This window comes from Eupeodes corollae, chromosome 1 (assembly GCF_945859685.1).
Source record: "Eupeodes corollae chromosome 1, idEupCoro1.1, whole genome shotgun sequence".
In the NCBI taxonomy this organism is placed as follows: Eukaryota; Metazoa; Arthropoda; class Insecta; order Diptera; family Syrphidae; genus Eupeodes; species Eupeodes corollae.
Genome location: NC_079147.1, coordinates 27,212,357 through 27,227,077, shown reverse-complemented (window position 1 = coordinate 27,227,077; position 14,721 = coordinate 27,212,357). Strand labels below are relative to the sequence as shown.

At 32.4% G+C, this 14,721-nt stretch overlaps 1 protein-coding gene across 1 annotated transcript in view; it reads left to right on the top strand.

The window, feature by feature from the left end:
* The window catches only part of LOC129953725 (autophagy-related protein 16), a 323,558-nt gene extending 319,437 nt beyond the window's left edge, over positions 1–4,121 (top strand). Inside the window, exons 10-11 of the mRNA XM_056067120.1 lie at positions 3,145–3,350; positions 3,425–4,121. Coding sequence (XP_055923095.1) covers positions 3,145–3,238 — 94 coding nt within the window. The 3' untranslated portion in view covers positions 3,239–3,350; positions 3,425–4,121. The remainder of the gene's footprint in view (positions 1–3,144; positions 3,351–3,424) is intronic.
* Positions 4,122–14,721: the final 10,600 nt, after the last annotated feature.

The window sequence follows — 14,721 nt, the reverse complement described above, 5'->3', positions numbered from 1 at the left end:
AGAAAAAAATGGAAAGGCGTCACGTAGAAATTTTTTAAGAATGCCACCGATTCTTTTCCTACGCAATTGGAATTATTACTCAACAGAATATTTACCAAAAATGAAAAAAGGAGTTTGGGACAGTACTTAAAAATTACAGCGACATGTCCTTTACGAATGTTCTTGCAAAGCTGTTTTTCGGTATACTTGTGAATAGATTACAGAGCATGGTTGATGCAGACAACATCATTTTCAGACTGATTTTCGAAACAGCTTTTTGACGGCTTAGTATATTTTCACGATAACATCCATTGATAAAGCGCTCAAAGCGAAAAACAAGAAAGCGTATGGCTTTTTTTACTGATTTTAAGACAACCTTTGACTTTAGAAATTGTAATGCTTCCTGTTATAAGCTCTCGTCATATGGGCTATTAAAAAAATTCTTAGGCGTTTTAAAAAACATGTATTTAGAGACAAAAGCAGTTGTATAGAATGGTTCTAATCACACATACTTTCTGAATTTTAAGAAAATCTTTAACTAATAATGAATCACTTAGCAAAATACTACAATGAATGGATTCATCCCAAGACGCAACTCCTTGATATTAAATTCTTCCGATCAAAAGTACTGCTCTCTAACAGAATAGCGGGAAGCCAAAACATATCAACTTTGTGACTTTGGAGATTATAGATTAGTACAAATGTTTGGGTTGAAAACTGAACCGAGTTATTGATTTCAGCTTGTACTATTCAGAAAAATCAAATAATTCTCATAGTCTATTAAGTGTAAGATGACAATCATTTTGAATCGAATCGAATTCAAAAAATATATTCTATCTGTTCTCCACCGGAGAACAGAAAATTAAAGACAAAGATTTTTATTTAAAAATCGTTACTTTATTCAATTCTGAAGCCTCAGATCCCTTACCTCTGGTGGGGGAAAATCTTTAGCTTATACGACGAGATGTCAACAAGATCTGAGTCTGTTTAAGATCGAACGATCCCTTTTTATACGACTTACTTGCTAACGCAGCAAATCTTAGTTTGTCTGCGGATGATGCAACAATTAAAAGAATATTTTTTATTATATACAAAGAATAATATTCTTGGTTAGGCCAAGAAGTGTTGATACTGCATCATCTCTTAATAGTTCTCATCCCTTTTTTGTTTACATTATTTGTACGGAGATACACAAGTGTGTTCTCATATTACTTAAGATTTATGGGGACGCACAAGTGTGCTCTGATATAACTTAACTACGAGTCAGTAGAAAACTTGCGTTGAAAACGTTTTTCTTTGTCTTGAAATAGGACTTCCCAAATTGTTGACATACACACTCAAGTTGTGGCCTGCTTTCATCGTGAGAGTACTTTATCAGAATAATCACTTTTCGAAGAATATTGTGTTATAGGAGTTTAGGAATAAAGATTAGTGGTGTTTTAATTGAAAATGTCTAGGAATAGGTTGTGATCAAATTGTTTTCACTGAATATAAAAATATTGTTCGAAATGATAACTTTGTGGATGCAGGAAACAATTGCAATTTTGAATGATTTTTTACTGATAATAGAATTTATGTGAAAATCTTTTGAAAACTACAGGGTTTTTCAACAGTGACACTTCAAAAGTAGAGTGACAGGTACAGCAAACGATGCCACATTTCTTGCCGCTCTTGACATTTTTATTTAATAAAGTTTGATATTTCATGATGGAAAGACATACGAGCGAACAAAGAGTCGAAATTATTAAAATTTACTTCCGAAATTCAGAGTCAGTAGCCTAAATGTTAAGAGCGCTAAGTCCAATGTATCTTCGTCATAATTGTCCTAGCAAATCAACAATTGTGCGTCTATTGGAAAAACGTGAAGCCACAGGCACGGTACAAAATGTTCCAGTGCCAGTGAGACAAAGAAGTGGCTTCAGTTGCAGAAAGCCCAAATTTGTCTTTCACACGTCGTACTCAAGCGTTAGACATCTCTGTGACGTCGTTTTGGCAAATTTTGCTGAGCAACAACTTAAAAATGATTCGGATTTTCACCGAAAAATCATCTTCAGCGATAAGGCTCATTTCTGTCTGAATGCTTCGTCAATAAATATATATGCTGTATTGGTCAGGTAGGATTGTATCACAGGAAAAAGTACTTTTTTCTAATATCTAAAAAAACTAAGTCATTCATTGTTCTTATTCAAATAAAAATGTTGTGTTTTTTGAGTAAATTTGTAGAAACTTGAACATCCCGTACGATTTTTATCTTAAATCTACTCGCTCTAGCCTCTTAGTGCACCTTACACCAATCATCCTAATAATTAGGTGGTGGGATTATTTTGGTTGTTTGAAAAACCATTCCCTTAAAAACAAGTTCTGGAGAATCACTGAAAGGGTAATGCCATTGTGCTCCCAAGAAGTGTATTTTTTTCAACAAATTTCAGATAAGACTCCACTTTAACCTTTTTCACCGCCCGTAATCTCTCAGGGCGATCTTGTACTACGTTTGATACGAATGCCGTTCATAAGGCATAATAATTAGTTAGGATGTCGGTTCTAGAATAATCCGATACCCTAAAAGCTTCTCAAAAATACACTTTGGAGAAGTGGTAGGCGGAATAAATGGGGGAAAAGTATTTCGAGATTTATACTCGAGGATCAAGCTATTCTCGGGAAATCTTCCTTGACAGTTAACAGTGTAACCTCCTTGTATGAAATATCCTGTCATAGGTTATGTACAATATTTTATTTAAGAATGTAAGTTTTACGGATTTAAGTACAAATTTTTACTTTGAGAACTTAAGTATTAGAATTTTGACTTAGGGTAGAATTATTGACCCTTAATGAAGCTAACCCAAATCCAACCAGGGTCCCGTTTTTTTATAAACTTTTCCTTACTTAATAAAAACACTAACAAATTAAAGTTTTCTCCTTTTTTATTTTTTTTTCTATTTAAATTTTGATTTAATTAATTTAGGATTTTTATTTATTTTTATTTTATTTCTAATTTTTATTTTGTTTCTATTATTTATTTTTTTTAACTTTTTGTTTTTAACATAAATTATTGGCTTTGATATTTTCTTTTTCGCACTCCTTGTTTTCCTGTCCCTGTCCTTTCCTTTTACAAAAATCTGCAATTTTCCTAACCACCAGAGGTCTGGCTTATTCTTTACTTCACAGCTGTGCCGTCATTGCAGTTGCATGGTCACCAACTGGTTCCGAATTAGCTTCAGTTGGAAAAAGTCGACGTTGTATTATTTGGAATGACGCGTAGCCAAAATTATTAATTATTTACATCACACTCAAAGCTATATTACTACTACTACTACGCATTCACATAATAGAACCGTTTAGATTTTCATTAAATCACATAACGGAATCAGGAGGTAATTTTTATAATTAAATTTACAATAAATATATTTTCTTATATTAATTTTAACATTTAAATTTTATTTTCTAGGTTTTTTTTTTACAAAAATCTAAAACTAGTGATAATTTTCTTCTCCGTCATATTATTTTTATATAATCATAAAATTTGAAATAATAATAAAATTAAAATAAAAACTTTATAATAATAATTGATAAATTTAAAGACTTTCTCTTTTTCCTATATATTGTTATAAAAATAAAAAATTAATGATTTTGTAATAATTAAAAAGATATATAAGCAAAATTTATATAATTTCTTGTATAAGCGTTTTCAAATTTTTTGGGTATGTATAATTATAAAATATTGTTTAGTTTAAGAAATTATAGAAATAAAAATACAATTTTGTAACGAATTTATTTTTAAATATAAAAAAAAACATTTTGCTTAGATTTAGTTCTTAAGAGTGGATAATATTAGTTTTATTTTTATTTTTAATCGAGGTTATTTCAATCAAATGTGAGCTCCAACATCACAATTAAAAAATATATGAATTCAATTTTGTCCAAATAATTTAGGTTTACCTCGACGACCCGACGATGAACTTATTTTAGCTAACAGACCAACAACATGCGAAGCTTATAAATGTTTATATAAAAATATAATATTAAATATATAACTTTATAAATATAACCGTTCAAATTTGTAACTGTAAATTAAAAATTAAATTTTAAAAGAGGATACAATTTATTAAAGAAAACAAAATTTTAAATAAAATATATAAAATATGGTTGTTATTGTTTTTATTTCTCAACTTTGTTAAAATTATCTGTTTGTTTTTCAAGTTCTATAATTTTATTGAATTTCAGCATAATAACGGATGAACTAAACGTCTGTTTCTTAGCTACACCAATTTGGTATATTTAGATTAAGAAGACCCTGAGATCAAATTGAGCGGTCATTAGGAAAAGGGGCTGTGCCACACCTCCTCAATACAAATTTTCGATTTTCTTCAAGGATGTCATGTTCTAAGTTTGTTTAAAGACAACGTTTTGAAAATTGCAATTGGATTTATCAAGTTCCATGTAAATTTTTTTCGAAACATGAGTTTTTATTAACTCCTCAAAAATATGGCCTTGAAAAAAATCCGACTCGTTGAAATTTTGAAAATATTTTTGTTTCTGCGTCTTTATGACACATAGTATAAAAAAAGTGCCTACTTTTTGGACTGCTGCTTAATTTTAGTAGGCCGTGTTATTTTTAGCTTTTCTAAGGCGCCAGTTGTAGCTATCATTGAAATCAATTCGGAAAAATGTTTGAATCGATATTTGACGTTGTTTCCTTTTGATTTGAAATGAAAATTATATACTGATCGATCCTAAATCAAATAAAGAATTTTTGTTAAGAAAACAGAGTGTTTATTATTATTACAACAAATTCCTTATTTGACTTAAACTCGAAACACATTTGAAAAATAAAGATTTCTATAAAAATAATTGTTTACAAACAAAGTGCGATTGAGTTACTTATAGACCAATCTGCTTGGAGAGGTTCGAGCCCTATTCAAGAACTTGAGATACAATGAATCATAAACCAATGCAATACATTCATAAAACCTACCTTTCCAATTACTAAGAGAAGTTGTACTTAGGTTTAAATTAAATCCGTGCGCATTTGATTTTTTCATACCATTCTTTGAACGGCGATAAATTCCTTCGGAATGCGAAATCCATCATTTGTTTATGAAGATTTTCATTTGACCTTTGCATTACTTTTACTATGTAATCGGAATTAAATTTAAGATTTTTTTCGAAAAATTGGAGGGTTCCCTGATTCCACATGTGTAGCCTAAGTTGGTGTAAAATTTGGAAGTTTAAATATTCGTTTAAAAAAGATGCGTTGCACTATCTCAAATTCATCGAGATCTTGGTAACCAAAAACTCGACTGGCATAGCATAAGCATGAGTTTATAGTAGCTTCAAAAACTCTACATTTACCTGAAATGCCTATGTACTTATTGCAGAAGATTTTGTTCCATATAAGGTTTATTGCAGTTTTTGCCGATAAGCATTTTTCCTTAACATTGGGCCGGAAATCAAGATTGCTACAAAATAGAGCACCTAAATACTTAAATTAGTCAACCACCTCTATAGATTCTAGATCCAATGACCATGCTTCTAGCGGGTTTCTCCTTCGACGGGTGCTTTCAAAAATCATAATCTTCGATTTTGAGGTGTTTATATTCGGGTCCCATTTATCACAATAGTTTTTAAGTCTATTAATTTGTAACAAGAAGGTCGTCCGCATGCAGTAGTACCTTAATAAGTAGATTTCCAAACCTAACACCCCCAGGAAAATCACGGGAGACATCGTCAATGAAAAGGGCAAACATAGTCGGACTTAAGTGGCAAACTTGGGCCACACCGCAATCAGTGTTATAGAAGTTAGATATGGAACTCCTATATGACACAATAGAGCAAGTATTGGTGAGGAGAAGTTTATAGAGTCTTAAAAATTTCGTCGATATAAATAAATTTGATAATTTATAAATTAGTGAATTCCGGTTGATAGTATCATTTGCTGCCCTAAAATCAATGAAAAAGACATAAAGTTTTTGTTTGTTATCGATGAAACGTTTTGCTATATTGAAGAGTACGAAGATTGGATCCACAGTTGAAAGACCAGAGCGAAAACCAGCTTGGAAAGTGCTTAGTAATTTGTTTTCTTCTACCCACCTCATAAGCCTGCAGTACAGAATTTGGGTAAATATTTTTCTCAATCAAGGAAGAATCGAACGCCCTCATAGTTTGCGGGTGAGCTTGGATCCCCTTTTTTAAAAATTGGACAAATTTGTGACATTAAAAATGACTGAGGTATTTCTTCTTTTTCAAGAAGATTATCAAAAAATTCCAGAAGAAGATTTAGGAAAGACGGGGATGAGTTTTTATAAAATTCAGCTGGAATTCCATCTCGCCCGCCGCCTTGTTGTTCTTCATGTTTTGAGGGTTGCTTGCAAAAATAGTTGTGAGTTTGTTGACGCATTAAGAAGTTCCTTGAAATTGTTTGCTAGTAACTCTACATTTATTGTAGTTGCTGAAACATTTGTAACGCCACCTAACAATCTCACTTTAGATCAAAATGATTTTGAGTCTTTACATTTTGATAAACTTACTGCTAAACCAGCCATAAAAGTTTTTTGAGAAAACAGAGCTTATTTTTCTCTAAAAATGTATTTTTTTTTCCGGACGGAAATTCATTCTCCTAAACAGCTGATACTTTAATTTTCAAAAGTGAAACGAATCGTTTTACTAATTTGTGTTCTAATTTCACACAATTCCAATGACAGATTTCTGTCAGTAAAAATTTGTCTTTGGTTTTCAGTCAGGAAATTATTTTCAATTTACAGAAATTTTTAAGGATAGCTATAAACGACCTGTCAGATATTAAGTAACCCGATATTAAGTGTGTCCAGATATAAAGTATCCAAAATATCAATATTTTGATGTATGGCTCATTTGACAGCCAGCTCCTTCCTCTTTCCAATGATGTAATGATTAGAAGAACTACGCGTTTGGTCCTTTTCCTTAAAACTACATTTTTCAACTTTCAGGAACCTTCTTCCAAATCGTTAAATATATCTTATCCAAATTATTAATCGTATTACCAACAACTACCTCAAACTCAAGTTATTTAAATTTAGCCTGTAAGCTATTCCTGAAAAACCCTTATTTTGGATATGATGCAGCACTTCAGTAAAAATAACTTTCATAAAAAGTAAATGTCACAACAAATAGAGATTTTTGGAAGAGTAAGAAGCGAACTAGGTAAGTCTGTCCAACGAAGAGTTGTGGACACTGGTTTTTACTCAAATTAGAACTCTAAGGAAACCATTTATATCCAAGAAAAACAAAAGGATGAGGCTTGCTTTTGCAAAGGCAGACGGTGTTATTCCCAGATGAGTTAAAGTTATCCGATGAAAGAAGGCAAGTCTGAAGACCTAAAGGCCAAAGATTAAACCCATGCTTCACAAGAGAAAAATTAAACAGGGAGGATTAAATATTATGATGTTTTTCTAGTGGTGTAGTCGGCTAAAATTCATATAAAGATATTCTTCAAAATATCATTCTGCCAGACGCCGAAAAAGAGATGCCCTTAAAATGGATATTCCAAAATGACAATGATCCAAAACGCACGACTAAGATAGTGAACAATTGTTTTTTTTGGAAAATAAAACCAACGTTCTGAAGTGGTCAGCTCAGTACCTGATCTCAGTTTTATAGACAATCTATGGGAAATTTTAGACCGTCGGATTGAACGAAGAAGTTGCAAGAATAAAGATTCCCTCAACCTAAAACTTATTTCAATAAATAGTAACCGAATGACATTGAGTGCTTTTATTTTGACTTGCTGTCTCAAAAGTATGAGGCTGGAATTCGACATCTGTCAAATTGAGTTGTTAAAACAATTTTTTTTAATTGAAAGTCTGAAATTTACGAAAATAGATCGCTCAACTATCGCACAAAATGGTGTTTCTGCCATAGCCACAGATGGTGCTTTACGAGGAGATATGGTTTACAATATCCAACTATGCAAGCAATTGACAACATTTTGAAGATCTTTTACGAGAATGGATTGACAACAAATATTGTAAGGCCCCTGCATTGGATTTTTTCTGATTTTCGGCACATTAAATGGCGTATTTTGCATTTGGATCTACACCTATATATGTACATTCCTTTAAAGTCCAGCTCACACAACACTGAAGCCAGCTGTATGTGTATTGTATGCACGTCGAATAGGTGCTTGAACAATAGGCGAGGCGGTGGGCGGTGATTTTTCGAACAGAATTGTCTTCAGTGACGAAGCACATTTCTCACTCGGTGGGGGTGATTATAAACCAAACTGTCGTATTTGGGCTTCTGAGAATCCTCAAGATATTGAAGGATATTCATTCAAAAAATGTAGCTGGTTAGTACGCTTTTTGGTCCGGAGGTTTGATTGGAATTTACTTCTTCGAAAACTACAATAGAACGACTATCATCGTCAATTCGAAGCCTAATTTTCATTTGATTAACGATCTTATTTTTGGCTGCGAGTAAAGAATACGACTTGGAGAATATGTGTTTTCAGCAAGACGGTACCACATGCCAAACAGCTCGAACAAATATGGCTTTATTGCAAGAGACATTTCCTAGCCGCGTAATCTCTCATCGTGGAGATATCAACTGGCCATCAATGCGATTTGACACCGCTGGAATCTTTTTTGTAGGGCTACGGAAAAGACCGTGATTATACAAATAAGAATTTCTTGAAGGATGAAATCTTTACCACCATTTTGTCCCTATTTCTTCAGTTATACTCGTGCTTTTAAATTGTTTCCAAAGTTGAAATTAAGTGCTGAAATATGACGAAAGAGTGATGTTGCTACTATGCAAATGAAAGTGTTTGATATGCGGTAAGGTCTTAAGAAAAATACAAGTGACAATTGTTTTTAACAAAAAAACGTGTTTAAAATTACTAGAAATTAAAAAAAAAAATAATGGTCTTAAATGCCAAACTCATTTAATCTTATGCAATTTTTGCGTTAATGTTATGTGAATTTTGAAATATAAAAACTCCCAACAAATACCATTAATTGTTACTATATCGACAAAAAACAACTTAAACTTTAGTTTTTCCACCGCATGTTTCTATAAGAAATATCTGAATTTTGCGTCTCCAGCCAGCTCGGTCCCAGCTGTCTCCAGTTTCGCACGCCAAGTTGGCTGAGGTCTTCACCCACTTGCTTGCGCCACTTGAGTGGCGGTCTTCCTCTACGAGCAGTTAAGTCCCTCTGGATTGGATTCGAAGAACTTCCGAAGACCCAGCAATCTAAGTCGTTGCACTGTGAACCAGTTCAGTGTCGCTGTACAGCCTTTGCAGTTTGTAGTTATATCTTCTCCTCCATTTCCATCCATGCAGACCCAGACGGGACCAAAATTCACCCGAAGAATTTTCGTCTCGAAGCATCCTAAGAAGTTCTCACCTTTCTTTGACAGGCTCCAGGTCTCAGTGCCATAAAGTTTTGCACTGTTTTTCCTATTTTGTTTAAAGTTCCAGACAAACGATAGGCGGAATGCTAAAATATAAATTGCTAAACCGTAATACCTTCTTTAATATTCTGAAAATCTATAAGTTTTACAATTTGTTTCATAAATCACGTTACGCTTTTTAAAGCAAATAAAAGTTGCCCTGCTCTAGTTCAAAAACACAAGGCCAGCCCAGGAGAAATCTTCTATAACGATCTAAACGATCTTAGACAATCTAACACCAATTGTCTTTTACGTTTCATAAGGAACTACAATTGGTTTCATTGAGATCAGAAGAACGCCTCAAGATTATTGTGTTATATACAATATACATAGTCACAAAACTGGCCCAAACCAACCCGGCCTAAGTTTCTTACTCAGATTCATATAAAAGTAACATGTTTTGGGGAAGTGTTAACAATTTAAATATAATGCAGCTCTTCACCAAAGCGCTCACAAACGTTACAGCATCATAAAAATTGTATTAAATTTTGTTTAAGTATAGATTAAATAAACAGCATTCCAAGGTCTTAAATTTAGCGTTACCTTAAATATCTTTATCTCGAGTCATATTAATGCCTCTATTATTAAATCATCTATAGAATGTTCGATTCTATACTGCCAGCGTAATTATCGAAAATAATAAAACATCATTATCTGTGCATGAAAACTCATAAAATATGATTTAGCCTTTTTCGTATTTATAAAGCGGTCTTTAAGTCAAACTTTATTATACACTCTGTTATATTTTTATGGGAACATAACATTGTATAGTTATTGATGTTACTTAACATTCAAAGATTTAACGGTTTCAAAACAAAGTACAATCTTTATATAAACAAAACTCATACTTATATAAAGTAAGACTATAACTTTGACACCTTTGTGGATTTTTTTACGACTTGTATAAGAGTTATAGTTTAAACTTCGGCTCATAAGGGTCAAAGTTTTTGCATCTATGTACATAAATCTCGGTACTTATTGTTCGCCTTAACCTTTTTTATGATGCCCAATCTTAAGTCTTATTTCCTGGCTCTAAAAATAATCAACTTTTAACTTGTAGACTTCTGCACTCAGCAGTTGACCAGTATAGTATAGACCATCTTAACTGTAAACAAAGCAAAGCAGACAAATCGTTTCGATTTCTATAATGCTACTTTCTTTTCCTATTTAGAATGGTCAGTCTTGATTTGTACCTGAACTCTCTAAGCACAACAAATTTAAAATTTTAATTTCGCCAAAAACCTATGAAACCTATACGACTCGCGCATGTCCCGACGTTAACGACGTTGGCAAGACAACGCACGACGCACGTAAACGAGTAAAATAAAAGTAAATACAAAATTTTTCCAATTAAAGTTCAAATAGACACTGATTTTTACCAAAAAGACCACCTGAACCGTTGCTGATTCAATGATTTATGCTCCCACACACAGCTTGAAGCTCTGCACTATTCCTGCTGCTACTGCTTCAAAAGCAATAAAACATTGGTAACCAGAGGTAGGTTAGGTATTCATAGGTTTGGTGTATGGGAAACATCTTTCAAGCAATTTAAAGTTTTTTATTCTTTCTTTTGATCTTGTGACTTATGATAGATTTAGCAATAAAATCAAGAAATTGTTATTGGGCGCGTCTGCTGAAGTAGATTTTGATGCTAACTGCAGGAGCTGTGGGTTATTTCAAGTTTAATTTCGAATTGTACACCTCTTATGATTGATACTTTGAGATTTTATAATATTTCAGGGACCGGAGTTTGTTTGCATATAGCGGCCAAGTAGGGCTGGAACCGCAACGAGACGAGACTAAACAATTTTTGAAACTTCTGAGACGAGACTGTATGTTTGGTCTTTCTTGATTTTATGTTCTTCTTCTATATATAAGCTTAAGAGTCAAGATCGATTTTATGCTAAGCAACGTAAAAAACCAGAACGAAAAATAAGATTTGAATGTTATTAGCTTTAATATTGTTTTTTTTGAAGACTTCCTAAAATACTTTATAGGCTTTATTTTAAAATATAATCCTACTACAGTTTCCATACTCCAATAAAAGTTAAATCTCTATACCCGCAGAAAGACTTCAATTTAGATTTTATCGGCAGTGATTCTATTACGACTGTTATATTTTTTGTTCATATAAATTTCTACTGTACTAGGGATGGCTTTTCCAAAAAAAACTCCTAACATTTATAATGTTATGTGGGTTTTAAATTTTTTAATTGCGAAAGTACAATCACATTATTTAAATTATAAAAATAGACATAGCGAGACGAGACAAAACGAAACTACCAATTTAAAAAGTTGATCGATATCAGCACGACACTGAAATTTTACTATTTGTTCAAGTCTCGTGTTTTGAAAAATCTGCGAAAATTAATCAACTATCATAGATATGTTTAAAACAATTGAAATTCATTTTAATCCACTTACGTGAATTATTTTGAATTGTTTTTCATACCACAAATTATATTTTGTTTACCAGATATTATGTGTGGATCGGACCTGAGAAGCAAGATCGTCAAAATTGCGTGGTTAGTGTTAACATGGGAAGAGTTTCTTGCATGACCAAGCCGGTTGTTTTTGGAATTCCTTATTTGTTGCTTCAAGCGCTTCTTGGGGTAGTAAACCAATTGGGATTCCGAAAGACGATATAATGTCTGGCCCATGAAGTAAAAGTTTATGTACACTTTTTGGCTTGAAGTACCAATTGTAAAGCTCTAAATATATTTCCCTTACTTCAGCGAGTAATACAGAGAATTGACTTATATTAATAGTTAGCGATGAAGCCAAAATTTTCAAGACTACTGAAAATTTGTAAATAATTTGTTCATCAATTTCTGTAACTTCCGCCGTTCTTCAAAAATCTCCTTGCTGTATTGCCATTATTTGTCGGACCGAAACCTGGCTTAGGCTTGTGGATATTAAGACCCAATTGTGTCATCAAACACTTTCTTGTTTTCGGAGTCTTTGACAACCCACCATGATGAAAGTTTATACGCTATAGACAACAAGCATTCGAAACATTTTATTTATGAATGAAAAGTAGATTAACCAAAAGGGAAGTTTTCTGGTTTTTCATTCACCTGAACCAAATTCATTTCCTTAGGAGTTGTTCCATAAAGAAAACATTTTGATGCACAATTGGTGTTTGATAAAATGTTACATATGCTCCCAATAACCATTGTAAATGTCAACTTAAATGAAATGTTTAAACAATTGCCGTTTTTGGTTATGGTCTGGTGAGCGAGTTATTCTATAAAAAGGAAAAACATAAAATATTTTTGATACTGAAAAACTGATCATAAACAAATTTACAGATCTAAAATTTCATTTGGATTTCTTTATTTCTTACAAGTTCTGGGTATTCCCTAATGGGTACTGGGTTCAATATCAATGATGAGTGGATAGCAGCATTGATGTTAGCAGGCCTGCCAGAAAGATTTGCTCCAATGATAATGGCGCTAGAACACCCAAATCAGGTATTGATTTTGATGAGACGTTTTCGCCAGCAGTTCGGCATTCAACATTAAGATTACTATTTGCTTTATCAACTAAACTAGATTTTGACATAAGACATTTAGATGTAAAAACTGCCTTCTTAAATGGTGTTCTTGAGGAAGATGTATATATGTATAAGCCGGGAGATTTTGAAGTTTCAAGTTCCAAAAAGGTTTTAAAATTAAAAAAAAACTGTATATGGCCTTAAACAGTCCTCAAGAGCGTGGTATAAAAAGGTAGACGAAAATCTTGAAGATTTTAAAACTATTGTGGCATTATATGTTGATGATTTTTTTATTTTTTCAAATAATTCAAGCGAAACAAATAATTTAAAAAATGTGTTGAATACTATATAATAATATAGAAGACTTAGGTCAAGTGAAACAATGTCTAGAAATGAGAGTTATTATTGATAAAAAACAAAGTGTTACAACATTAGATGAGGAACACTATGTGCATGAGTTGTTGAATAGGTTTAATATGTCTGATTCCAAGATTGCTTTAACTCCAATGGAGACAAATTGTTTTTCAGAAATACATTGGAATTATGTTCAAAGAATATTAAGATATTTACAAAAAACAAAACATTTTGGATTTAAATATGTAAACGGAAATGCAGATTTGGAAGGATTTGTAGATGCTGATTGGGCAAGTACCACAGTAGATAGGAAGCCATATACTGGTTATTGTTTTAAGTTAAATAATTCTGCAATTTTGTGGGAAAGTAGAAAGCAAAAAACAGTTGCCTTATCGAGCACTGAAGCCGAATATATGGCTTTATCTGAAGCTTCTAAAGAAGCTATATATTTAAGAAATTTACTTATTGAAATGACACACAAAAAAACAAAAAATTGTATAATGACAATCAGAGTGCACAGAAGTTGGCGGTAAATCCTATCTTTCATAATAGATCTAAACAAATAGATGTAAGACATCATTTTGTAAGAGAAACTGTTGCCAACAAAATAATTGAAATTAGTTATTTGCCTACACCTGATAAGCCTGCTGATTTATTAACAAAAAGTTTATGCACTGAGAAACATTATGATTTTATTGAAAAATTAACTTACAGTCAGTATTACCAACTTATGTATTATACCAAATGTAAATACTTGTAATAAAGAAGTCTTTGAAGATTAACCAACGTGTTTTTTCATTAGATAATGCTATCAAAAAAAACGCATCTGTGTTTTTCGAATCGGAAAAAACTTTTGTATATTGGCTATGGCCGGAAATTCTGTCAAAGCCCCATTTACATGTGCGAATGTCATGTGTGTCGCCCTTACCTTCAAAATTATCGGCAATACTTTCAACAGTTTTTCGAAAAGTTCCTAAAGGTCAACAGAGACAGTGGTTCCGAAACTTCCAACTAATATAAAATAGGAAATAAATCCTTATGAAAATCGTGAACTACAGATCTCAATATATTATGTTTTATTTTTTTTTGGAAATATCAAGATCTAAGTACAGTGCTAAGGTATCTTTAAGTGGTAATGTTTTTCCATCTTACAAGAATCAACTTCCCCAGCGAATCTCAGCACTTCAGATGAATTGGAGACCAGAAGATTAACAATTCATCTTTTTTTCGTCTTTATTGGCGCATCTTAAAATGGAGTTTGGGGTCTGCCCCGACTAGTTTGTTGTCTTTCATTAGACGATGTACTCTATGAGTGATTGAAAATGCTGACAGGAAGTGTAAAATTATTATCAAGCAAAGCCTCGTGTCGCTTTTTGAAAAGAGTATGATTCCTTGAACATAGCTTACATTTCCATGCCAAATTTTCATCAAAGTTTTTTATTTTGGACCTTAAATTGTTTTTTATTGTA